Here is a 27969-nt window from a genome sequence, read left to right on the forward strand (position 1 = left end):
AGAAGTGAGAACACACAACACTATAGAATTGTACATAACATACTATGTGGGTGCACACACATAAGACAGTGAGTGTGCCTGCCCTCCATTGAGCAGGGATGACCCCAAAGCAAGAGTCATTTCTCCTTTCCCATGCCCAAGAGACATAGAAAATGTACAATAGGTGGCTGTTGACCAATTTACTGACCTGAAGTGAAGGGTCATTACACTATAAATGACAAGCTATCAGAAGGCAAGATTTACATGTTACCTTGCTTGTTCTTTGCAGTTCTTTTCAGCACCACTGAAAGTTACTAAAAATATTAACACTCTTTTTTAAAACCTGAATAAGACAAGGATGTGTGCCATTGACACTTCTATCCAACACTGTACTGGAGATTGACAGTGCAGTAAGGCAAGAAAAAAAAATTAATAGTTTTAAGTTATGCTGTCCAATACAATAGCCACTAGATCTCTATAGAAATTTAAAATTAAATTAAGCATTTAGTTTCTCAGTATTCCTAGCTACATTTCAAGAGCTCAAAGGCCACATGTGGCTAGTGACTGCCATACTGGATAGATGTCTAAAACATCTCCATTATCGTGGAAAATTCTATTGGACAATGCTGGTCTGAGGATTAGAAAGGAAAAAGCAAAATTCTCATTTTTTTGGTATAGGATTATATACATAAAATTCCAAAATACCATTAGAACATAAATTAATGTGGTATATTAATAGATATAGTATTAGAGTTAAAATAATAATTTAGCAAGGTAGCTAAAATCAATAAATAAAAATCAGTTATAAATACCCATGACATTTTGCACATAACTAGAAAAAATAATCTTAAAATTTATATGGAACCACAAAAGATCCCAAATTGTCAATGCAATTTGAGAAAAAAGAACAAAGCTGGAGGTATCACACTCCCTGACTGCAGACTATACTACAAAGCTACAGTAATCAAAACAGCATGGTACTGGCACAAAAAGAGACACATACATCAATGGAACAGAACAGAGAGCCCAGAAATAAACCCACACACAATTAACCTTTGATAAAGGAGGCAGAATATACATGGAAAAAAAACAGTCTCTTCAATAAATGGTGTTGGGAAAAGTGAACAGCCACATGTGAAAGAGTGAAATTAGAACACTTTCTCACACCATATACAAAAATAAACTCAAAATGGATTAAAGACCTAAATGTAACAATGGAAACAATGAAAATCCTAGAAGAGCATAGGCAGAACACTCTTTGACATAAATTGTAGCAATATTTTTTTTCAATCAGTCTCCTAAGGCAAAAGAAACAAAAGCAAAAACAAATTTAATTTAATTTAACCTAAAAGTTTTTGCACAGCAAAGGAAACCATTAACAAAACAAAAAGCCAGCCTACTGAATGGAAGAAAGTATTTGCAAATGATATGACCAATAAGGGGTAAATATCCAAAATATATAAACAGCTCATACAACTCAATATCAAAAAAACTATCAACTCGATTAAAAAATGGGCAGAAGATCTGAATACACATTTTTCCAAAGAAGATATACAGATGGCCAACAGGCACATGAAAAGATGCTCAACGTAGCTAATCATCAGAGAAATGCAAATTAAAATGACAATGAGATATCACCTCACACCTGTCAGAACAGGTATCATCAAAAAGAACACAAATGGGGAATAGGGCAAGATGGCGGAAGAGTAAGACGCGGAGATCACCTTCCTTCCCACAGATACATTAGAAATACATCTACACGTGGAACTGCTCCTACAGAACATCCACTGAACCCTGGCAGAAGACGTCAGACCTCCCAAAAGGCAAGAAACTCCCCACCTACTTGGGTAGGGCAAAAGAAAAAAGAAATAACAGAGACAAAAGAATAGGGACGGGACCTGCACCAGTGGGTGGGAGACATGAAGGAGGAAAGGTTTCCACACACTAGGAAGCCCCTTCATGGGCGGAGACTGCGGGTGGCAGAGGGGGGAAGCTTCGGAGCCACGGAGGAGAGCACAGCTACAGGGGTGCGGAGGGCAAAGCAGAGACATTCCCGCACAGAGGCTCGGCACCGAGCAGCACTCACCAGCCCAAGACGCCTGTCTGCTCACCTGCCGGGGCGGGCGGGGTCTAGGAGCTGAGGCTCGGGCTTCGGTCGGATCGCAGGGAGAGGACTGGGGTTGGCGGCATGAACACAGCCTGAAGGAGTTAGCGCGCCACAGCTAGCCGGGAGGGAGTCCGGGAAAAAGTCTGCAGCTGCCGAAGAGGCAAGAGACTTTTTCTTCCCTCTCTGTTTCCTGGTGCGCGAGGAGAGGGGATTCAGAGTGCCGCCTAAATGAACTCCAGAGACGGACGCAAGCCGCGGCTATCAGCGCAGACCCCACAGCAACAGGGACGCAGAGGGAAAAGCGGAGAGATTCCAGCACAGAGGATCGGTGCCGACCAGCACTCACCAGCCCGAGAGGCTTGTCTGCTCACCCACCAGGGCAGGCGGGGGCTGGCAGCTGAGGCTCGGGCTTCAGTCGGATCACAGGGAGAGGACTGGGGTTGGCGGCGTGAACACAGCCTGAAGGGGTTAGCGCACCACAGCTAGCTGGGAGGGAGTCCGGGAAAAAGTCTGCAGCTGCCGAAGAGGCAAGAGACTTTTTCTTGCCTCTCTGTTTCGCGGTGCGCAAGGAGAGGGGATTCAGAGCGCCGCCTAAACGAACGCCAGAGATGGGCGCGAGCCGCGGCTATCAGCGCGGACAACAGAGACGGGCATGAGATGCTAAGGCTGCTGCTGCCGCCACCAAAAAGCCTGTGTGCGAGCACAGGTCACTCTCCACACCGCCCCTCCCGGGAGCCGGTGCAGCCCGCCACGGCCAGGCTCCCGTGATCCAGGGACAACTTCCCCTGGAGAACGCAAGGCGCGCCTCGGGCTGGTGCAACGTCACGCTGGCCTCTGCCGCCGCAGGCTCGCCCCGCATCCGTATCCTTCCCTCTCCCCCGCCCAAGTGAGCCAGAGCCCCCGAAGCATCTGCTCCTTTAACCCCGTTCTGTCTGGGCGGGGAACAGATGTCCTCAGGCGACCTACACGCAGAGGCGGGTCCAAATCCAAAGCTGAACCCCGGGAGCTGTGTGAACAAAGAAGAGAAAGGGAAATCTCTCCCAGCAGCCTCAGAAGCAGCAGATTAAAACTCCACAAACAACTTGATGTGCCTGCATCTGTTGAATACCTGAATAGACAATGAATCATCCCAAATTCAGGAGGTGGACTTTGGGAGCAGGATATATTAATTTTTCCCCTTTTCCTTTTTTTGTGAGTGTATATGTGTATGCTTCTGGGTGAGATTTTGTCTGTATAGCTTTGCTTTATAATAGCTTTATTTTAGTTCATTATATTTTATCCTCTTTCTTTCTTTCTATTTTTTCTCCCTTTTACTCTGAGCCGTGTGGATGAAAGGCTCTTGGTGCTCCAGCCAGGCATCAGGGCTGTGCCTCTGAGGTGGGAGAGCCAACTTCAGGACATTGGTCCACAAGAGACCTCCCAGCTCCACGTAATACCAAATGGCAAAAATCTCTCAGAGATCTCCATCTCAACATCAAGACCCAGCTTCACTCAACGACCAGCAAGCTACAGTGCTGGATACCCTATGCCAAACAACTAGCAAGACAGGAACACAGCCCCATCCATTAGCAGAGAGGCTGCCTAAAATCATAATAAGGCCACAGACACCCCAAAACACACCACTAGACGTAGACGTGCCCACCAGAAAGACAAGCTCCAGCCTCATCCACCAGAACACAGGCACTAGTTCCCTCCACCAGGAAGCCTACACAACCCACTGAACCAACCTTAGCCACTGGGGACAGATACCAAAAACAACGGGAACTACGAACCTGCAGCCTGTGAAAAGGAGACCCCAAACACAGTAAGATAAGCAAAATGAGAAGACAGAAAAACACACAGCAGATGAAGGAGCAGGGTCAAAACACACCAGACCTAACAAATGAAGAGGAAATAGGTAGTCTACCTGAAAAAGAATTCAGAATAATAATAGTAAGGATGATCCAAAATCTTGGAAATATAATAGACAAAATGCAAGAAACATTTAACAAGGACGTAGAAGAACTAAAGAGGAACCAAGCAATGATGAAAAACACAATAAATGAAATTAAAAATACTCTAGATGGGATCAATAGCAGAATAACTGAGGCAGAAGAACGGATAAGTGACCTGGAAGATAAAATGGTGGAAATAACTACTGCAAAGCAGAATAAAGATAAAAGAATGAAAAGAACTGAGGACAGTCTCAGAGACCTCTGGGACAACATTAAACACACCAACATTCGAATTATAGGGGTCCCAGAAGAAGAAGAGAAAAAGAAAGGGACTGAGAAAATATTTGAAGGGATTATAGTCAAAAACTTCCCTAATATGGGAAAGGAAATAGTTAATCAAGTCCTGGAAGCACAGAGAGTCCCATACAGGATAAATCCAAGGAGAAACACACCAAGACACATATTAATCAAACTGTCAAAAATTAAATATAAAGAAAACATATTAAAAGCAGCAAGGGAAAAACAACAAATAACACACAAGGGAATCCCCATAAGGTTAAGAGCTGATCTTTCAACAGAAACTCTGCAAGCCAGAAGGGAGTGGCAGGATATACTTAAAGTGATGAAGGAGAAAAACCTACAACCAAGGTTACTCTACCCAGCAAGGATCTCATTCAGATTCGATGGAGAAATTAAAACCTTTACAGACAAGCAAAAGCTGAGAGAGTTCAGCACCACCAAACCAGCTTTACAACAAAGGCTAAAGGAACTTCTCTAGGCAAGAAACACAAGAGAAGGAAAACACCTACAATAACAAACCCAAAACATTTAAGAAAATGGGAATAGGAACATACATATTGATAATTACTTTAAATGTAAATGGATTAAATGCTCCCACCAAAAGACACAGACTGGCTGAATGGATACAAAAACAAGACCCATATATATGCTGTCTACAAGAGACCCACTTCAGACCTAGAGACACATACAGACTGAAAGTGAGGGGATGGAAAAAGATATTCCATGCAAATGGAAATCAAAAGAAAGCTGGAGTAGCAATTCTCATATCAGACAAAATAGACTTTAAAATAAAGACTATTACAAGCGACAAAGAAGGACACTATATAATGATCAAGGGATCGATCCAAGAGGAAAGTATAACAATTGTAAATATTTATGCACCCAACATAGGAGCACCTCAATACATAAGGCAAATACTAACAGCCATAAAAGGGGAAATTGACAGTCACACAATCATACTAGGGGACTTTAACACCCCACTTTCACCAATGGACAGATCATCCAAAATGAAAATAAATAAGGAAACACAAGCTTTAAATGATACATTAAACAAGATGGACTTAATTGATATTTATAGGACATTCCACCCCAAAACAACAGAATACACATTTTTCTCAAGTGCTAATGGAACATTCTCCAGGATAGATCATATCTTGGGTCACAAATCAAGCCTTGGTAAATTTAAGAAAATTGAAATCATATCAACTATCTTTTCTGACCACAACGCTATGAGACTAGATATCAATTACAGGAAAAGATCTGTAAAAAATAGAAACACATGGAGGCTAAACAATACACTACTTAATAACGAAGTGATCACTGAAGAAATCAAAGGGGAAATCAAAAAAACCTAGAAACAAATGACAATGGAGACACGACGACCCCAAACCTATGGGATGCAGGAAAAGCAGTTCTAAAAGGGAAGTTTATAGCAATACAATCCTACGTTAAGAAACAGGAAACATCTCAAATAAAGAACGTAACCTTGCACCTAAAGCAGTTAGAGAAAGAAGAACAAAAAAACCCCAAAGTTAGCAGAAGGAAAGAAATCATAAAGATCAGATCAGAAATAAATGAAAAAGAAATGAAGGAAACAATAGCAAAGATCAATAAAACTAAAAGCTGGTTCTTTGAGAAGATAAGCAAAATTGATAAACCATTAGGCAGACTCATCAAGAAAAAAAGGGAGAAGACTCAAATCAATAGAATTAGAAATGAAAAAGGAGAAGTAACCACTGACACTGCAGAAATACAAACGATCATGAGAGATTACTACAAGCAACTTTATGCCAATAAAATGGACAACCTGGAAGAAATGGACAGATTCTTAGAAATGCACAACCTGCCAAGACTGAACCAGGAAGAAATAGAAAATATGAACAGACCAATCACAAGCACTGCAATTGAAACTGTCATTAAAAATCTTCCAACAAACAAAAGCCCAGGACCAGATGGCTTCACAGGCGAATTCTATCAAACATTTAGAGAAGAGCTAACACCTATCCTTCTCAAACTCTTCCAAAATATTGCAGAGGGTGGAACACTCCTAAACTCATTCTACGAGGCCACCATCACCTTGATACCAAAACCAGACAAAGATGTCACAAAGAAAGAAAACGACAGGCCAATATCACTGATGAACATAGATGCAAAAACCCTCGACAAAATACTAGCAAACAGAATCCAACAGCACATTAAAAGGATCATACACCATGATCAAGTGGGGTTTATTCCAGGAATGCAAGGATTCTTCAATATACGCAAATCAATCAACGTGATACACCATATTAACAAATTGAAGGAGAAAAACCATATGATCATCTCAATAGATGCAGAGAAAGCTTTCGACAAAATTCAACACCCATTTATGATAAAAGCCCTGCAGAAAGCAGGCATAGAGGGAACTTTCCTCAACATAATAAAGGCCATATATGGCAAACCCACAGCCAACATTGTCCTCAATGGTGAAAAACTGAAACCATTTCCACTAAGATCAGGAACAAGACAAGGTTGCCCACTCTCACCACTATTATTCAACATAGTTTTGGAAGTGTTAGCCACAGCAATCAGAGAAGAAAAAGAAATAAAAGGAATTCAAATCGGAAAAGAAGAAGTAAAGCTGTCACTGTTTGCAGATGACCTGATACTATACATAGAGAATCCTAAAGATGCTACCAGAAAACTACTAGAGCTAATCAATTAATTTGGTAAAGTAGCAGGATACAAAATTAATGCACAGAAATCTCTTGCATTTCTATACACTAATGACGAAAAATCTGAAAGTGAAATTAAGAAAACACTCCCGTTTACCATTGCAACAAAAAGAATAAAATATCTAGGAATAAACCTACCTAAGGAGACAAAAGACCTGTATGCAGAAAATTATAAGACACTGATGAAAGAAATTAAAGATCATACAAATAGATGGAGAGATATACCATGTTCTTGCATTGGAAGAATCAACATTGTGAAAATGACTCTACTACCCAAAGCAATCTACAGATTCAATGCAATCCCTATCAAACTACCACTGGCATTTTTCACAGAACTAGAACAAAAAATTTCAAAATTTGTATGGAAACACAAAAGACCCCGAATAGCCAAAGCAATCTTGAGAACGAAAAATGGAGCTGGAGAAATCAGGCTCCTTGACTTCAGACTATATTACAAAGCTACAGTAATCAAGACAGTATGGTACTGGCACAAAAACAGACATATAGATCAATGGAACAGGATAGAAAGCCCAGAGATAAACCCACACACATATGGTCACCTTATCTTTGATAAAGGAGGCAAGCATATACAGTGGAGAAAAGAAAGCCTCTTCAATAAGTGGTGCTGGGAAAACTGGACAGGTACATGTAAAAGTATGAAATTAGAACACTCCCTGACACCATACACAAACATAAACTCAAAATGGATTCAAGACCTAAGTGTAAGGCTTGACACTATCAAACTCTTAGAGGAAAACATAGGCAGAACACTCTATGACATAAATCTCAGCAAGATCCTTTTTGACCCAGCTCCTAGAGAAATGGAAATAAAAACACAAATAAACAAAAGGGACCTAATGAAACTTAAAAGCTTTTGCACAGCAAAGGAAACCATAAACAAGACCAAAAGACAACCCTCAGAATGGGAGAAAATATTTGCAAATGAAGCAACTGACAAAGGATTAATCTCCAAGATTTACAAGCAGCTCATGCAGCTCAATAACAAAAAAAAAACAACCCAATCCAAAAATGGGCAGAAGACCTAAATAGACATTTCTCCAAAGAAGATATACAGATTGCCAACAGACACAGGAAAGAATGCTCAACATCATTAATCATTAGAGAAATGCAAATCAAAACTACAATGAGGTATCATCTCACACCAGTCAGAATGGCCATCATCAAAAAATCTAGAAACAATAAATGCTGGAGAGGGTGTGGAGAAAAGGGAACCCTCTTGCACTGTTGGTGGGAATGTAAATTGATACAGCCACTATGGAGAACAGTATGGAGGTTCCTTAAAAAACTAAAAATAGAACTACCATACGACCCAGCAATCCCACTACTGGGCATATACCCTGAGAAAACCATAATTCAAAAAGAGTCATGTACCACAATGTTCATTGCAGCTCTATTTACAATAGCCAGGACATGGAAGCAACCTACGTGTCCATCGACAGATGAATGGATAAAGAAGATGTGGCGCATATATACAATGGAATATTACTCAGTCATAAAAAGAAATGAAATGGAGGTATTTGTAGTGAGGTGGATGGAGTTAGAGTCTGTCATACAGAGTGAAGTAAGTCAGAAAGAGAAAAACAAATACAGTATGCTAACACATATATATGGAATCTAAGGGAAAATAAAGGTCATGAAGAACCTAGTGGCAAGACGGGAATAAAGACACAGACATACTAGAGAATGGACTTGAGGATATGGGGAGGGGGAGGGGTAAGATGTGACAGGGTGAGAGAGTGGCATAGACATATATACACTACCAAATGTAAAATAGATAGCTAGTGGGAAGCAACCACATAGCACAGGGAGATCAGCTCGATGCTTTGTGACCACCTAGAGGGGTGGGATAGGGAGGGTGGGAGGGAGGGAGATGCAAGAGGGAAGAGATATGGGAACATATGTATATGTATAACTGATTCACTTTGTTATAAAGCAGAAACTAACACACCATTGTAAAGCAAGTATACTCCAATAAAGATGTTAAAAAAAAAAAAAAGAACACAAATAATAAATGTTGGTGAGGATGTGGAGAAAAGGAAACCCTTGTGCACTATTGCTGGGAATGTAAATTGGTGCAGCCACTGTGGAAAACAGTAGGGATGTTCCTCAAAAAATTAAAAATATAACTACTATATAACCCAGCAATTCCATTCCTGGGTATATATCCACAGAAAAAGAAAACACTAATTTGAAGAGATACTTATACCCCAAAGTTCACTGCAACATTGTTTACAATAGCCAAGCTATGGGAGCAGCCTAAGTGCCCATCAACAGATGAATGGATAAAGAAGATGTTAGATAGATAGGTAGATAGATATAAAATATATAGTTATATAGTTATATATATATATATATAATATATATATACACACAATGGAATTTTACTCAGCCATAAAAAAGAATGAAAATCTGCCATTTGCAACAACATGAATGGACCCAGAGGTTTAGTGAAATAAGTGAGACAGAGAAAGACAAATACTCTGTTATCACTTATATGTGGAATCTAAAAAATAAAACGAATGAACAGAACAAAACAGAAATAGACTCAGATATAGAGAACAAACTAGTGGTTACCAGTGGAGAGAAGGAAGGGGGGAGGGGCAAGCCAGGGGTATGGGATTAAGAGATACAAACTACTATGTATAAAATAAATAAGCAACAAGGATATATTGCACACAGCAGGGAAATATAACCATTATTTTGTAATAACTTTAAATGGAGTATAATGTATAAAAATGTTGAATCACTATGCTGCACACCTGAAACTAATATAATACTGTAAATCAACTACACTTCAATTAAAGAAAAAAAGATGCAGTTATAATTCTATACACCGGGAACAATTAGAAAATGAAGTATTTTAAAACTACCATTTAAAAGAGTATCCAAGAGCAATAACAACAATAATCATACCCACTTACCTAGTAATCTAATAAAAGATGTTTAAGGACTTTCTGGGGAAATATTTAATCATGAGTATCAATAATCTCTTACCTAGTACTGCTCCACTCATTGTCTTCATTCTACCCTCAGATTGTCCTGATTTTCCAAATGCAGGGCCCAGAGAATGTGTAGACATGACCAGGATCGTAGAAGACCCAAGCAGGTCACCCAGCCCCCTCAAGTCTGATACACACACACACACACACACACACACACACACACACACACACACTGCCAGGGCACTCCCTGCCCCGCAAACCCTTGGGCCCAACTATCCCCCTAATACCTCACCTCGTTGTATAAATCACTGAATTCCTCAACCACATCCTTGGGGATCCTGCAGCCACGGTTGGTGAGGTAGCAGGCCACGCCATTCTTGGAGTAGAGGCTGATGCGGCCCACACTGCGCTCTCCATCAGTTGTCTCTTCCAGAAGGCCATTGGCTTCTGCTAGATGATAGATGGGATTCCCGTGGGAGCCATGGATCCACGTGGCTCCCAGCTCAAAGGTGGCGTGTCCTGATGGCGACAATAGGCTCTTATAGGGGCAAGGAAGAGGGCCAGAACACTGCCTCACCCTCCTTCCTCCAAGAGGATCCTTCCATCCCCAACAACAGGGGAAAGGAAGGGGATTAGGTCCCGCTCTAGCAACGAACCAAAATCTTCAGTGAAAATATCTCAGTAGAAGCCATGTGTGGCACAAAATGGATTCCACTTTATAGCTAACTTCCACCCTGAATAACTCTATGATTTGACACCAAGTCATCTCACTGGAATAATTAGAAGACTCTCCTAAGATAACACCAGACAACAGACCTCTCCTCCCCCTCAGGAGAACTTCTATGGGTACCAGTGGGTACAATGGGCCCAGTGAGGGGAGCAAGGGTACTTGAAATACCCAGTGAGGAGGCCCAGCCTTCCAGACCCAAGGTCCCCATTTGGCCTTATTCCAATTCCTCAAAATCCAGTGGCCCAAGAGTCTAAGCCACTCTGCCAGATGGAAAATGGTCACCTCCCAACTCAGTCTGGGGCAGAAGAAAGAGGGCAAACATTCCAGTTTGGAAGACTCCTCCCCAAGGCAGTCTAAAACAGACTTCTGGAGAAAACTAAGCTTTCTCATCCTATGGCACAGGTGGCAGAACCCTAAGAGTCTGACTGGGGCAGAGGGAAACTCCTGGGCCCAAGTTGGGACAGGGCTGGTGGCTCATTTTACCACCCCATCCATAGCCAAGGTATCAGATGCTCTGAGGCAAGTTGTCACTGTGCCTGTGCCTATTTCCTCTTCTGGGCCTCAGTTTCCTTTTCTCATGCTGCATGCTGTGATACATTTGTCTCCTCCCTTGCCTAGCTCCCAGGGAAGCTGAAACAATGAAAGGAAAACAGAAAGGAACATTTTTTGGTGTTTTGTTTTGTTTTTGGAGGCCTGATTCAAGACATCATGTGTGGTAACTTTTTTGCCAAGATGGTCACAATAATCCCTCCTATTCTTACACACATGGCCCTTTGCAACGTGACTTTGCCAGTCCTGCCATCAAGAGATGGAGTCTTTCTGCACCCCTTGACTCTGGGCTTGGCTTGTGACTTGCTTTGATTAATAGAATGCAATGAAAGCAATGTTTGTGGTTTCAGAGCCTAGGCCTCAAGACACCTTGTGGCTTCCACTCTCACCCTCTTAGACTGTGACCACCATGAAAAGAAACCCAAATTTCTGGAGCCACAGAATATCAGCAAATAAAATGCTGTTGTTTTAAGCCACTACATTTTAGGGTTGTCTGTTATGCAGCAATAGTTATCTAATACACTATAACAGACAACACTCACCCCTCACCCCAGGAACTGGGCATTTCACTTTTTTGTGTCTTCTCTTTCCTGGGCTGCTTCTAATTAAACCATCAGTTACTTAAAAAAAAAAAAAAAAAAGCCCTGTGTGCATCTATGTGCCAAACACAGAGCAAGAGAAAACACAATCAACCTCAAGCCACAGCCAGCAAGACAGAATTTCCTGGTGACTCTGGAATCAGAGGCAAGAATGTGTGGGTCCCTTTGTCCAGGGAAAGTGGGCAGACCAGAAGGCACGAAAAGCTAGAAACCCAGTGCCCTTCTTCCTCCATGGGGTTCCTGGTGGGGGGGGGGCACTGGGGACATTTATTACTAATTCTCCTTTAGAGCCTCAGGCTCCCCAAGGTGTTTTGCCTGGTTTGAGCTCCCAATAGGAGCAAAAGGGGCCTGTACCCTCCCCAGGGTACACCAGGGAGCTCCAAGTCATAGTCACCGGGCAGTGATGTCCAGGCATGGGCTATCCAGGCATAAGCAGGAACGAGGTGATCAGCTCAAGGTCAGCAGCAAGGTCAGTGCTCCACCCCATCCCCCAAGCTTTACAAGGAGGTGGGGTGGCCCAGAGTATGCCTCAGTCTGAGGATGTTTCCTGCCCTCTCCCACAGGCCTCTCACCTTTGTCATCCTTGTTACATCCTGCATCCAAAGGGTACCAGGCACCATCTCCACATCTACCTCACGGTGTCCTTGGGGCTTCTGGTCATCGCCGCTGCCCTTACCACCGGGATTCACAGCTAGCATCTCACACTGCTGCAGGTCCAACTGCAGCCTGGGCTTTCAGCCCTGGGTGTCTGCACACACAACACACACACATACGCCCTTGCCTGGATTTGCTCTCCCGTATCCTGGCAGGGTCTGCCTTGATCTGATTCTTCACATACATCATGTGTGCAATTCCATGTGTGCAATTACCCCCTTCCTTCTTTTCACTACCTATCCAACTCCCCTCATCACCTGAGGCCCACCCAAGCTCCCTCCCCTCTGAGGAAGGCTTCCTGCCATGTGCATACCCTCAGCCTCCTGCAGCCCCATCCCTTCCACCTCCCTCCCTTCTACCATCACTTCCCTGCACAGCACGTCTCGGCTGTCAACTACCACTGAAACTGGGCTGTTTGTCCTCCCGTCTTCTGCTTTTATGTCAGACCCTGAATGTCTTATCAAGATTCAAGAACCACAAATGGAGCCATCCCATCCCTAAGGCTCCTAGTCAGCCAATCAGGTGTTGAGCAAAGAGTCTCAGGGCTTCCCAGCTGGCTGTCCCCAGGTTTGCACATGCCTTGGACTGCACTTTCATCCTCACTGCCAACACATACTCCCGTGTGTGCCCGGGGAAGACAGTATGTATAACTTCACATACACCTTCCAGGAAATACTCTAAGGGAAGACTTCTAATGTGATCAAAGTTTTTGAAAGAAAAGAGAAGGTTGCTCCTCAACCTCTGCTTATTCTAAGTCTGACCACCTACTTCTCTGAGCCATTTGCCCCATTCATCAAAAGTAAGCACACAGAATCTGCTTGGCCTTGCTGCCCATGTAGCAACAGACACAAAATCCTCTGGAGGGTCAGTGTAGCCCACACACTCCAGGCCACCATGAGTGGTACCAGTGGGCCATTTTCATGGTCAGACCCCCTGGTTGGGAAACCCCCCTGACTTCTACCTGCATTTCAGGCAATTTCCCACCCTCTAGGACCCCTGGCAAAACCTGCCCACCCCTAGGGTATGTCTCTTATCTGCTGCTTTCTCCAGAGGCCTTATTTCTCTGCAACCTGGACAGACCCTCTTCCTGGACAATCCTAAGACCTGCCTATCCCTCACAAGGAGGCCCAAAGTCTTCTTCCACCTCCACTGCCCTTAGCTCCTATTGTCCCAGGGCTAGCTCTCAGTCATGATACACTAATTCATACTCAAAAGTTAACAACTAATAGAAACTTGCATAATTCCCCTTCTTGTGAAATAGAAACCAGTCTACCCACTGCGAAGTTAGGTTCTGGGTGTCCTTTCCCTCCTAAACACTGTGAATTCTAGGTCGTGTTCCAAAAATAGAGGCCAGAGCCCCATCCTGCCCACCTCAGAAGAGTGATGAGGGGGGCAAAGGAAGGGAAAATGCCCAGGCAGCATGCATGATAGAACACTAACCCCCAGAAGAAGATAAAATAACGAGATTTCAGGCTAGGCCAGGGCACTGGGAGATAAGAAGTGACCTTAGGAGATGACTGGACTGAGGTGAACTGAGGCACTTACCAAGTTTCACGCTCTGTACGCGGCCTCCAATGCGGCTGGAAGCCTCAAGCACAGTGACATCCGTAAAGCCCTGCTCCAGAAGTGCTTTGGCAGCAGCCAGGCCAGCCAAGCCGGCGCCGATCACCACCACACGAGGCTGTCCCCTTCTCCGCAGGCCACGACTGAGAGGGTCATCCGCACTGTCACCACTGGATTCACAACTTTGCATACCGTCCACACTCGCCTCCTAGGAACCTGCAGGGGGCAGGGGGTCACAGCTCACCTGCTCTGCCTTCACTTCCCACCTGCCCCAAGAGATGCTCACAGGCTCTGCCTTCAAGGGGGGACCCTGAGCCCTCTCAATCCCTTCCGAGGACCTGGGCAAGAAGAGCCAACTCCGAAGGATGTGGGGAAGGAGGGAGGGAGCCACAGGGAAGGAAACAGGAAGGGAGGATGCACCATGGGCCCCCATCATCAAAAAGGAGAACTGACAGCCCACCCCAAACCCCTGAAATCCATCAATCCCATCTCAAACCTATTAGGCACCACCTCTTCCCCAAGGATGAGACAAGAGTCAGCAAGACAAGAGTCTTGGTCTTGTATCACCAAGGTCAAAATCAGGAGAAACTGATCCTTGTGCTGCTAACCTTGGACCAACACAGCCTAGCACAGCCCAGCACAGCCCAGTACCACTGCTGTGGTCCAGCTCACACTGACCTCAGGATGCTCTCATGGACCCCAGGATGCTTGTACAGACCTCAGTGTGCTGGAGCCAACCCCAGGATACTTGCACACACTGCACTAGACCCTCTGCTCTCCCTCCCTTCCCTGGCCCTTGCCTCACTCTCCCTTGCCCTGTCTTCTCTTCTCCTCTTGCTTTCAGCTAGTCTTTCACAGCCTCAATGAGGTGGCAATTTGGTAGGCAGGACACAGTCCCACCCTCCCCCCAGAAAGTGCCACGAGGCTGGTATCGAGTGAACCTCTGCTATTCCGGGTAGGTCTCCAGTTTTTTTTCCCAGGCCACCCAGCCCCTCAGTCACCACAAAGCAGCAAAGAGCCCAGGAAACAGTGGACCGTGAGGACCCGTGGCACCAGAGGCCAGACATCAAATTGACAGTTACGCTAAGCCAGCTTGCTCAGAGACGCCAGCCTAGGGAGCTGACGGGAGGCCAAGGGGGTCCCTGAATCTGGCCCCAGGGCTGGGAGAGGCTACCCTTCTATTCCTGGAGTGACTACAAGGGTTTGAAGGTATCTGTGGGCCATCCCAAGGGGCCGCTCATATCTGATTCTGTCCCCATTCCTTTCCTGACCCAAGCTGCCTAAGGTTTCAGTGGCAGAAGTTGCATACTGTCCAGTTAGTTATCCATACTATCCATAGTATCCAGGACCTAACAACAGGGGAGTGAATGTGAGTGGAAAGTAGCTGCTGGGCAGTGGACAGGGGGCATATAAAAAGCTGTCACCCATACCTAATAAAGCTAAGTAAAACCCTTCCTATGACACAGCAATCCCACTCCTAAGAATACACCCAAGAGAAACAGGGTATACTCCACCAAATAGACATAGAATGCTCATAGCAGCTTTATTCATGATAACCAAAAACAAATACCCCAAAGGTCCATCAACAGAAGAATAGATAAATATATTGTGCTATTTGTAGCATATTCATACAAGGGAATATTCTTCAGCAATAAACAGAACTAAACTACTCTCAGCAACATTACATTGAACAAAAGAAGCCAGAGACAAAAGAGCACCATATGGTATGACTCCATTTATGTGAAATTCATGAAGAGGTAAAATGAATCTGTGATGACAGAAGAGAGATTGGGAGGAGGGGAATGAGTGAAATGGGTCAGAAGGGAACTTTCTGGGGTGGAAGGAATATGTATCTTTATATGAATGGTGGTTAACAATGTACATAGTTGTATACTTAGGATTTGTGCCACTCACTATATATACGTATGCATATACATCTCAATAACTATTCAGATATTCATTCCTGGTTCACTATAAAAAATAAAATGAAAACTGTGCGCTAACTTCCTCCTTCACACGCCTCAAGGTCTGACCACTTAGGTTTCCACCCCACCTCTAACATCTTTTTATCACAGATTTTAAAAGCGGTCTTTTTCTAAATATTCTCAGTCTGAGAAGCTGCTCCTTGCACCTCCCCCGCCCACTTCACCTGCCGATGCCACACCTGGGCACGGACAGGAATGTCACCCCAAACCCCCTCCAAACCACACCCCACCCCCCACCCCCCAGGCGGCCGACTCGGTGCGGGACTGGTTCCCTAGAGGGCCGGAAGGTGGCGCCCGAGGCCCAGAGAACCTCAGAGGCCAGGGCTCCCCACACAGCCTGGATCCCTGCCTTCTTCTAGGAGAGCCTGTGTCCCGGCTTTCCCATTCCTCCCTCCTATGTCCTTCTGTCCTTCTGCGGTCCACCCCACCCCCCACCCCCGTCCCAGTGATGTTCTGTTCGGCCTCCTGGGAGCATGGAGGTCAGAGCTGGCGCAAGTCCTTTCCTCCCCTCCCCCTTACCGTTCCTCCTCTCCCCCTCTGCCACCTTCCCCTCCCTCCCCCAGGTTCTGGCGGAGGACCAGAGGACTAAAATTAGAGGTGAGGGTGTGGCTGCCTGCACCAGAGGCCAGCAGGGAGGAAGAGTCCGCCCCGCGGTGCAGGCAAGGAGCGTGCTCTGCGTCAGGTTTGTAAACACACAGGGAGCTCAGAGCTGCTGGTAACGGCCTCCACAGCTGGGCACCCTGCTATGCTAAGCCAGAGTCGAGACTGCCCACCTCGCCCCCACGCCCCAGTTCCCCAGGACTAGGGGGCTCTGCCTGTGCGCTGCTCTCTGGGCCTCCAGCCCCACCCCCAGCCTGAGGCCGCCCTCCCCAAAACAACCACTTTTACACAGTAAAGGGGTGGGATCGCTACAGTGGTTTTCAGACCTTACTGGTGGAACCCCTTCTCGAAAAGCGCCTGTGGAGACCAGGGTGTAACTGGGTTGAAACTGGAGTTCCTGCTACCCTCTGAGGTCCCTAAGGTCTCATGGCAGAACCTCCCAGGCTCCCTGGAGCACCACCTATGAAAACCCGGGGATTAGGATAAACTGCAGCCTTGGGTAGAGATAAGGAATGCTTGGGGCAGTGGTGCATTCCCAGGGGGCTACCTGAACTTCCTGGCTTCCCAGCCTCCCTTTCCTTCTCTCTGAAGTGGCCCAGCTTGTCCTAACTGCATTATTGTGACAGTTAAATAAGGCCCTATATGGATGTCAAGAGATTGTCAGCATTTTTAAGAGCCTTGTGTGGGAAAATCATCTGTAAAGTTCTGTAGCTAAATTATGAATAGACTGCCTTTGGTACAGGCTTCAGGAATGGATCGTGGGAAATGCAGGCAGGCAGTCTGCCTTTAAGATGAACACAGAAAGGACCCCAAGTTCCCAACATATTAGAGACCTTCAACTCAAATAGACATCACACATATGGTGCCATGGTGGGAGCAAGTAAACAGGGACCATATAGGTCACCTATTCCCCTGGCCCTCACTGCTAACCCCATAGTTCTGTCTCTCCACAGGCTTTGTCCCAGATGAGCCTGTCAACCCCTGGGGCCCCCGCAAGAAGCCAGAGAAGCCACATGCACAGTCCACAGATGGCAAAAATGAGTCGTCTGCCTCATGGTCCCCCATAATGGCCCATGGAGCCAATGTACCCTGGGGTCCAAACTGAATGGAAAGAGAAACTGTATGTAGCAACACCTACTGTGTGCTGGGCCCTCAGCTAAATGCTGAACTGGACTTTTGGGCCCTCTTATCTCAGGATGGGGGGGGGAGCACATTTGTTTTCTGTTGGTTTGTGTCATCTCTTCCTTTGGAATTTTTTTAATCTTATGAGAAAATGCCTAAGAAGAATCACTTAATGCTCCTTGGTGCCTCCCTGTCCTTCTCTTGCCTTCAGTAAATTAAATAAATAAATAAATAACATCCCCCTCCTTGATCTGTATGCACAGGAGAAACAGAACACCCTGTACTTTTTTGAGCAGATAAAGGAGAGAAGAAAAAAGTGTTGGCTCAGCCAGGCAGGGAGGGGGAGTAGGGAGGAGGGAGGCACAGGGCAACAGACATTTGCCTACTTGCTCCTGTTTCCAAGGCAAAATAGGGGTGGGAGGCTGGGGCCGCCGTGTCCCCAGGCAGGCCATGCCTAGTAGCTTCAAGAAATCAGGTCCACCCCCATTCAACATGCCCAAATGCCCCACTGCCTCCCACCCTTACCCCACCTCGCTCCATCCCCACCCCCACCCCCACTTCTCTGGCCTGCAGGCCACCACCTCCCCCTGCAGGCCAGAGCCAACACTGCCCTGACTGAACCTGCCCAAGAAGCCAAATTGGAAAGAAGGCAGCAGGGAAAGAAGAGGGAAGAAAGGCCCTGTCCCATGGCAGGGTCACCAAAGAAGGATGGATGAAGACTAGGAGGCCCTGGGAGTGAATCACAAGGAGGGTCAATGGCCCAGGTTGGTGCAGGACACCCCTTCCTCCTCAGTGTTGGAGTCCACTTCAGCTCATCAGGCAATCAGCAGGTCACTTCCCTCCTTAACAGTGACCACTACAACAAAAACAATGCCACAAGGGGCCCAGCCTCCCAGGTGCCCCATACCCTTCCAGAGTTGCCCCTCAGAAGAAACAAAAGAAGTCTGCCCATCCTTGGCTCCCTTCTGAACACAGCCTACTCCCAAATATGTCTGTCTCCCTGTCCTTTCCTCAAGGTCACTCCCGGATGAATGACCATTTCCCAGAGAAGAGTATGGCCAAGGCATTTAGCCCACCTGGACCTTAGGGTCCAGACTCCAACAGCTGAAGCACTCCAAAATGGGCCCACCCCGGGACTTCCCTAGCGGTCCAGTGGTTAAGACTCTGTGCTTCCAATGCAAGGGGCATGAGTTGGATCCCTGGTCAGCGAACTAATAAAATCCCACATGCCGCATGGTGCGACCAAAAGAAATTAATTAATTAAAAAAGAATGGGCCCACCCTTTCCAATGAGCAGGCTTCTCTCCTCTAAGCCACACATTTGCTCATGTGAGCTCTGTCCAGGGCTTTGGGGGCCACCTGCACCTTCCCCATCAGGGACTTACAAGTGTCACCTCCCAACAGATACTCCTAGTGCCCTAGGGCAGCAACCCAACCTCAGTTTCCCTGAAGGAATCCCTCTCTGCCTCAGGCTTCTAACAGGAGGAAGGGAGGGAGAGGGAAGCTGGGGTACTGGTCCTGAGGAATCTCTCTGGACTGCCTGGCAGTTTGGGGGCGGGGTGGAGGGGAGGGGGGGTGCGGATTTGGATTCTCGAGGACCCCCCAGACAATGCAATTATTCTTCAAATGTAAAAAACGCCCAGAAATCCCAGACCAGCTGCTTTGCACAGCGGCCCAGACAAAGGGGCTCTGTGTCTGCCCATGAGGCTCCTCCCACCCCTAAAACCCAAGGAGAGACTGAGCCTGAACTCCTCCCAGCCAGACCCTCCCAGTCCTCCTCACCCAGGCCAGCCAGCCAGGAATTGAAAGAAGTAGGATTTCTGGGCCAGGCCTGGCCAGCCACGGAAGGTAGGTTGGGGTGTATAAACGTGAGGACAGGGCAGGAGCAGCCTGTCAGCCCAGAAGACACAGGGGGAAGGGAGAGAACATTGGCCTGGGAGCCCAGAGACCTGGATTCGGGCCCCAGCTCAGTCTCTCTTGGCAGGTGACCCCAGACCAGTGTCTTCCCTTCTCTGGGCCCCACCTGGCCAATACCTCTGAACTCACCCCGAGGACACAGCATCTGTACCCCGCCTCCTGGACATAGGGTCTAAGCCCCATCTGATGCTTAACTGCCTGCCTCCTTCAGTCTTTAAACTTTCCCATCTGTAAAATGGGGGTACAGCTACCTGGTGGGACTGCTGGGAGAATTAAATGATAGCACAGGTAAAAGGTGTGGCCACCTGCCAGGGCCACCTCAGAGTGGGAGGGAGAGGGAGGATAATCCCCAAAGAGACTAGTATTGAGGAGGGAGCCACCTCTCCTAGGACCCAGAGCTCCATTTCATGTGTAAAAGAACCCAAGTCTTCACCTGAGCTTAGACTCCAGCCTCAACCTTGGCCCCAACCCTAATATCAGAGTGGACCTTGATATTGACATCAATCATACTATCCCACAACCTGTGTTTGACTGACCCCCAACCCTGACTCAGCCTGACCATCCCACCAGTCTTGGCCAGGGAAGTGGTGGGGAGTAAGCATCAGATACAGTGGCCGTTAGCCAACCCTAAGCTCAATCAGTAAAAGAGACAAGGCACGGGGCCTCATTCTGCAGAGCCCTCCAGCCAGCAGTGTCCTCTGGCCCTCACAGGCCGACATGAGGAAGGGGCTCTAGGGGCCCCATCTTCCTTCCTGGCACTTAGACTTTTCTCCAAGCACAATGTCTTTATTACCAACACCTCTTCCCTGCAACCAGATGTGTAAAGTCCCTAAAAACACAATTTTAAAAGGCTTTGTAAGCCTTTTTCAGAAGAGAAGTGGGGAGCCTGTATTGCATGGAAAAGGACAGCCCTAAACTCAGTGTTTGAGGGAGGGGAGGTCAGAGCCAAAGGCATGGCCCACAAAGGCACTGGTGGGCAGGAGGGGAAGGTATTCCTGGAGAGGTGAGTGCTCTGGCTGGCTTCTGTTCCCCTTGATGCTCTGCAAGGTGGGACAGACCTGAGTGAATTGTTTCAGGACCCCAGCTTATAGCTGCCTGCAGAGACAGAAACTGGAGACTACCTGAGTGGGGGTGGAGGAGGGGAAGAAAGCATGGACAGAAGTCAGAGAAAGGGTTGGGTCTTTCTGATGGGCATAAAGCTCAGCTGGCAGTGGAGAGAGAAACAGAGGTGGAGATGGACCAGGGCAGAGTCCAGGACTGCATTCCTGCCCCTATACTCACACCCAAAGAGCTTTATCCCAAACTCCATCTTAGAGATCCCATCCACCTTCAGCAAAAATGAATGGGTCATGCTCTGACAATAGATCAGATCAGGTACTAGTCATCTAAACATCTCCTATGAACCTCTCAAAATCTGGGCCAGCCCTACCAGCTCAGCTTCCATCTCTGATCCATGCATGCCCTGGTTTCCCATCTTTGTGTGTGTCTGCACACAGAGGTCCTAACTGGCCAGGTCACCTCTCTGCAAGCAAGGCCCACATTCTTCCCCTCAGATCCCAGATCTTCCAGAGGCAGGCACAGCCCACGCTCCCTCAGCCCAGAGAGAGGTCAGGGGTCTGACATGATGGCTGCCACTCCTGGAGAAGATGAAATTGCCCAGACAGCAGCTTTTGTCCCTAACCAGCATTCCCTTGGATGAGTCCATTAGCACCTGAGCTTCAGTTACCCCATCTGTAGAATGGGAACAGTCACCCCTACCTTGAATGAGGCCAGCCCTGACCCCAGACCCTATTAGCCAGTTTCCTTTTCCTCAGCAAAGTCCTAAAGGCACAGGTTTCACTGTGGCTCCCTTTAGCAATCCTTAGGATGAGACCTCATGGCCTGGATTCCCTCCCTCTGAGCAGGATGTGACACCCAAACTCTAAACCCACCCCCCTAGGAAGTCATCAACCACAGAAATGTAAGAGACCACAGAACTGGTTACTATGCCAGTGACTACGTTGGTGTGAGACTGCCCTTGGTGACATCAAATCAGGCCATGAGCAGGGGAGGGCTGATGGGAGATGGTACTCACAGTCACTCACTACCCTGGGAAAGGCTGAATCTGGAGAGAGAACACCAGCCTCAAGACCATACCAGCCCTGTTCTGAGGCACCCAAGTCACCATGGCCCCTGGGGAACCCCAGGAAGACACCTTTCTTCCTCTCTCTCTCTCCCTTTCCCTCTCTCTCCACCTCCCTTTGTCTTTCTCTCCCTCTCTCTCTCTCTCTCTCTCTCTCTCTCTCTCTCTCTCACACACACACACACACACACACACACACACACTTTCTTTATGTTTCCCTTGATGACTCAGCTTGCTAAATAGCCTCCTCCTTTGGGAATACCTTATTGCACCATGGTTTTCATACAGGCCCTTGTTTTTGAATACCAGTGGTTTGAGGCTCCACAACTTTTTAGATGAGTGACCTGAGCCTCAGTTTCTTCATCATTAGAATGGGGATGAAGAGTCCCTGCCTCACAGGGTTGAGTGTGACAATGCAGAATGCTTAGTCCAGAGCCAGGCACGTAGCAGCAATGGTTTTTATATTAGTTTTCCTACAGGCCTAAGTCTGCACACTAGTGGGGTCATCACAGGGATGGCTGGGCCAGGACATCAGACATGGGTAGGGATGGGAAATCCAGCCAGTAGAGAGGTCACAGACCCTCCTGCATGATGACTCCAAAGCAAGACCTCCAGGCCTCAGAACTACACCACCCCACAGTGGCACTGCTATGGTCTGATGACAGGGAGGAATAGACAAGTAAGAGAGAAGGGCCACACCACTTACTGGGGGCACTTGCTCCTCCCAGGCAAGGTCTGTGAGGCTGAAACTGCAAAAACAGGACAATCTGTATGGTCACCAGCCTCCAAGATGGCCCTCAATGATCCTCCCCTCATGGTACTCATGCCCTACAGTCCCCTCCCAAGCTGATCTGTGTAGCCAATAGGATATTGTAGAAATATGGAGTGTGACTTTCAAAACTAGGGCGTAATACACACTGTGGCTTCCACCTTGCTCTCTTAGACTGCTTACAAGAGGGGAAGCTAATCACCATGTTGTGAGGAAACCCACATAAGCCCACTGAGAGGCAAGGAACTGAGTCCTACCATCAGCCAAACCATCCTGCTAAGCATGTGACTGAACCACCCTGGAAGCAAATCCACCAGCCCCAGTGAAGCCTTCTGATGACTGCACTCCCAGCCAACACCTTGACTGCAACCTCCTAAGAGATCTCAAACCAGAAACAACTAAACTGCTTTCAAATTCCTGACCCACAGAAACTATGAGGATAATAACTGTTTATTGCCATTTTAAACTACTAAGTTTTGGGGTAGTTTGTTACACAGCACCAGGTAACTAACAGTCAGCAGTTCTCTCTCCTTGGAGACCCCTCAGAGTAGAGACCCCAAGGTAAACTCCCCATCCTACTCAGGGTCCCAGCTCCCTCTTTTCTAAAACTCAGGGCTGGGGTTGAGTGAGCAGAGAGCCTGGCCCAGGCCCTACAGCATACAAGGCCCAGGAGACAGGAATGCCTTCCCAGCCTGTGCATTAGACTCACCTGGAGATTTTTACAAAAGACCAATACCAAGCCCGGAGATTGGGTCATCTAAATCAGACTCTTCCGGGTGGAGTTCAAGCATGGAAATTTTTTAAGGACTCTACATGATGCTAACATATAGCCAAGGTTAAGAATCACTTCTCTACAGCAGATTCCAAATGCAGATTCCAGGCCAGCCCAGAACATCTGGGATCTGCCTGTACAGGAGTAGAGGAGGCAGAGAGACCAGAAAGGCCAGGCAGTACCCAAGGTCCACTCCCCACCTTCCAGCTTAGGCTGAGGGTCTCCCTCTGTCCTCCCTCCCCAGCTGCTGCCCAACTCCCAAAGCACTCTGCATTGAACACCTGTAATGCACCTCTGCTCACAGGGACTGCTCCCTCAGAGAGGACCCAGGGTGCAGGGATGGGGTTTAACTCTGAGGGAAGACTCTGTTTTCTCATCTGCAAAATGGGTATTGCCATCACACCTGGTCTGCTCTCTAATGGGTATTAGGCTACCACTCAGAAGTTTTCAGAGAGATTTATGCTTTATCTCCCTCAAGGCAGCTTCCCGCTCCTTCATAGCAGCATTATTCACAATAGCCAAAAGGTAGAATCCACTCAAGTGTCCATCGATGGATGAATAAACAAAATGTGGTACATGCATATAATGGAATATTATTCAGCTTTGAAAAGGAAATTCTGACACATGCTACAACATGGATGAACCTTGAAGACATGATGCTAAGTGAAATAAACCAGTCACAAAAGGACAAATACTGTAGGATTCCACTTACATGAGGTACCTAGAATAGTCAAATTCACAGAGACAGAAGTAGTCAAATTCACAGAGACAGAAAGTCGAATGGTGGTTGTCAGGGGCAGGGGAGGGAGGAAATGGGGAGTTACTGTTTAAAGGATACAGAACTTCAGTTTTGGAAGGTGAAAAATAGTTCTGAAGATGGATGGTGGTGATGGTAGCACAACAATGTGAATATATTTAATACCACTGAGCTCTATACTTAAAAATGGTTAAAATGATAAATTTTATGTTATGTATATTTTACCACAATAAAAACAACAAGAACAACAACAACAAAAAAAAGTTGAGTGAGTGCTACTCTGTACCAGGCACTCGAGATACTGAAACAGCCAGATGCCTCCCCTTGGAGGATCAGGGGTGACAGGTGCCACAAAGCAAAGCAGGTAAGGGGAGAGGCAGCTGCTCTGGGTAGGGAGGTCAGGGAAGCCTCTCTGACAAGGGGACACCAGAACAGAGGAAGTGACAGGCAGGAGAGGACCAGAGGGCAAAAGTGCTGTGGTGACCTCCTAGGGACTTGCTGAATGACAAAATATGTGGGTAAGAGCAAGGATGGGGTCAGGATGACTTGGGTGACCAGTCATGACACCAGGACCAACCTTTACAAGTTCTGTGTCAAGTGGTCATCTCCTTTCCCCTTCACAACAAGCTTGTGAGGTAGGAAAGACAAAAAATTGGTGCAAGACCCACAGGTGGGAGGAGGGCCCCGGTGGTCTGACTCCAGAGCCCAGTTCTCTCCTTAGGGCTATCACAAGAGTTGGGAAAGCTTCTCCAGGCCGTCTCCCATCGAAGGGCTGAGCCTGCCTCCAAACACACAGCCCAGGGCCCCTCTCCCAGCCCCACTGCATAGGGCATCACATGCAGGCATGGCCCTGACCAGCCCCTGACCTGGGTTAGTGTCCCCACACGGAGATCCACCCATTCAGCAGATGGGGCATTTGAAGCCTGGGAGGTGTGAGCTGGCAGATGAAGAGGTAGCCTCCCGGCGGGCTTCTCCCCTCTCCCTGCCAGGAGCCACAGGCCTCACAGTTCTGGAGGGAAGGAGGACAGCACAGTCAGCACTTTCCCCTGACTCTTTCAAAACCACTGACAAGAACTGAGGCTTGTGAGACAGCTCAGCCAGTGCAGTTTCCCCTTGCTGGCCCCTCGTGACTCTGCACAAAGCCCGTCTGTGCTTCGGCTCCAGCCCCTGGGGGAGGGGGGTCAGGGAGGGGGGTCTCCTGCAGGCCAATCCTCTCTCCTGAGCCACGGGTGGGTCCCCACTCTGCCCAGCCCAGGACTCATGCTCCTGGCCCACAGGGCAGACCGCAGCCCTGACAGCAAGGCTGGGCTGTCCAAGGCTTTTGCTGGGTTCAGGCAGTACTTGTGGGAAGAGGGTCCCCTCCATTATAAACTCTCTTCCTGCAAAACTCCCTCTTCTATGCTCATCCCCCACCCCCAACCCCCATTCAGCATGGTTTATCACAGAGCAAAGGTGGCATGCATGATCACAACATGGAAAAAAGAAAACATCCCCCAAAAATCCAGCCAACAGATAAACCCCATAGCAAATCTCTATTTATTAAGCCCTTCATGTGCCAGGTCCCATGCTGGGCACTTTCCATTCATGGCATCATTTAATCCTCCCAAACACCCTGGTGCCCATTTTATAGATGAGGAAACATCAGAAAGGTTCACAGGTGTGATGGAGGCCACCCAGACAGAGTGAGGGGTAAAGCAGGGCTTGACAATGCTCAGCTCATCTCTCTCTACCCAGCACTTGCCCACCTCTCAGGCCCTCACTCAGCCTCCCGGGGCAGCAGGCCTAAGGACAGCCCTCAGCCTGGCACTTCTGTCTTACCCGTCCCCACACACTGACACTGCACACATTGTGCTAGGCACCCGGGGCTAGCAGGAGGTATCCCCAAGCCTGGCAGCTTACCCCAGCTACACTGCCAAAACTGGGGCTGCCGCCGGGAGATCACCTGCCTCCTGGCCAGGGCGTTAGTCAGGTGGGCTGCAGGCCAGCCACCCTAGTCTCCCTGCCCCACAGGGACTGGCTTAAGGCTTGCCAGACCACAGCCCTTTGCCCTTGATTTTATCCTCCATAAAGAGTGACAAGGATAGTGGTCTAATGGCTTCTGGCAGCACAAAAGAAAATTCTAAGAGCAACTAAATGATAATTCCCTCTAAACAGTCACCTCCTGGTCATCTGGCCCAAGATTTTCCCCTCCTGGTAACTCCAAGGTGGTTTAACTATGCTCTCCTAACAAGTCCTAGCACAGGATCTCCTGACACAGGATCACCCAATAAAGGGCTCTTCATAAAGTTCAACCCTGAAGCAGAACACCACCCTCCCCCACCCCTGCCAACCTCAGAAAGAGCTGGAACTAGGTCTGAAAAGTCAATGGTGTTCATTTCAAAATGCACCCATGGGCCCCATGATTCAATCCATAGAACACCTATAGAGTTAAGACGCTGAGCTTAGACAATAAACATATTCTTCAAGTTCTTTTATTGAGTTCAAAGACAGACTTAATAACTGACCAGCTTTTGGAATCAAGAAATGCCTGTTCTTATAATTCTATCATCGTTACCACTATTTTTCACTGAGTACGTCCAAGGTACAGAGGGCAATGCTAAGCATTTCACGTGGAATATTTCGGTTGATCTTCATGTCACTATCCCCCTTCTACAGAGGAAGAAACTGAGTTTCAGAGAGTTTCCACAACCTGTCATCTAACATAAGGCACTCCAAAATATACTCAGTAAGATACTAAGGCTCAGGCTTTACTCTTTTTTTAAAACCAAGGAATGAATCAAGTTTATCACCTTTTCTTGAGTTACTTTCTCAGATTAACTCAAAAGTTTTGCATTAATTGTATATGATTTTTAATTTTCCAAAATAGAAATGATAAAAGAGATATGTTTGTTTAACATTTAAAGGCCTCATTTAAAAATCTTTCCTATGAATGTTTGCCCACTGGTTGTCCTGCGTGTCTCCTACTTAGCTGACTCAAGGTCTAGTTATTTGCCAGTCCACTAGGAGCACCCATCAGTGTCTTCTCCCTAGAGTCAGGAGTTTGGGGGGGCTGGGCTGGCTTGGGGAAGAGGTCTGGTTGTGGGTAGGAAGGCATGGTTGAAGGTTTGGAGACGGGCTCTGAGGGGTCTGTGACTTGAGGAAAAGGCATGAAACCAGATGTCCTAGAACCTGGGCTTGAGATCCAGTCATGCCATTTGCTGGCACTGCCAGAGTTCCCATTTGTGAAATAGCTCATGCCCTGTGGGCCACATGGGGAGGACAGGAATTATGGGTCTACCAGGGCCTGGCACAAGGCTGCAGAGGGTGGCTGGGTTCTTTGTTCTGTTTCCTAATAAATTACAACTCATTTCCAAGTGCTGCTTCTCTTGGTCTTAAATCACACCTTCCTTAACACCCTTCCGCAAGAAGCAGCTAGATGATAAAGGAATCTGGACTGAGGGTCAGGGGTACTGGACTTACCCCCGCCGCACAACAGCCAAGCCACCCTGGTCTGATTGAACCCAAATGCTTTTCTTCATCCTCCATCCTACTGACCCCTGATTTAGAGAGAGCAAGAAAAGCCTTGGGCTCCTGCCTATTTGAGGAAGAAAGAGACAGGGCCAAAGGAAGAAGAAAGTGCAGCTGAACTGGGTAAGAAAGCTCACTGAGCACCCCCTACCAGGGCCTCCCTGAGGGCTGTTGTCACCACATAGGCCTGTTACCCACATCGCACCATTACAGCAACTTCTGGGTCGCTGTTTGAAATGCTGCACCCCATCACTTCCACCTGAGCTGCTGAACAAAGAGTCCTCACACCTCAGAGGATATGAGGTGTGGTGAGGAGCAAGGCAAGGT

At 47.2% G+C, this 27969-nt stretch overlaps 1 protein-coding gene across 14 annotated transcripts in view; it reads right to left on the bottom strand.

Annotated features, from left to right (window-relative positions):
- SMOX (spermine oxidase) overlaps positions 1-27969 on the bottom strand; it is a 68423-nt gene that overhangs the window by 31828 nt on the left and 8626 nt on the right. For all 14 annotated transcript variants that reach the window (XR_009005321.1, XR_009005320.1, XR_009005314.1 and 11 more), the window contains exons 2-3: positions 14075-14308; positions 10290-10516 (exon numbers count right to left, since the gene is read on the bottom strand). Coding sequence is in view for 5 of the 14 variants with exons in the window: in XM_007195889.3 (XP_007195951.2) it covers positions 10290-10516; positions 14075-14282 (435 nt within the window). In the remaining 9 variants the exon portion in view is untranslated. The remainder of the gene's footprint in view (positions 1-10289; positions 10517-14074; positions 14309-27969) is intronic.

This window comes from Balaenoptera acutorostrata, chromosome 15, assembly GCF_949987535.1.
Source record: "Balaenoptera acutorostrata chromosome 15, mBalAcu1.1, whole genome shotgun sequence".
NCBI classification, from domain to species: domain Eukaryota; kingdom Metazoa; phylum Chordata; class Mammalia; order Artiodactyla; family Balaenopteridae; genus Balaenoptera; species Balaenoptera acutorostrata.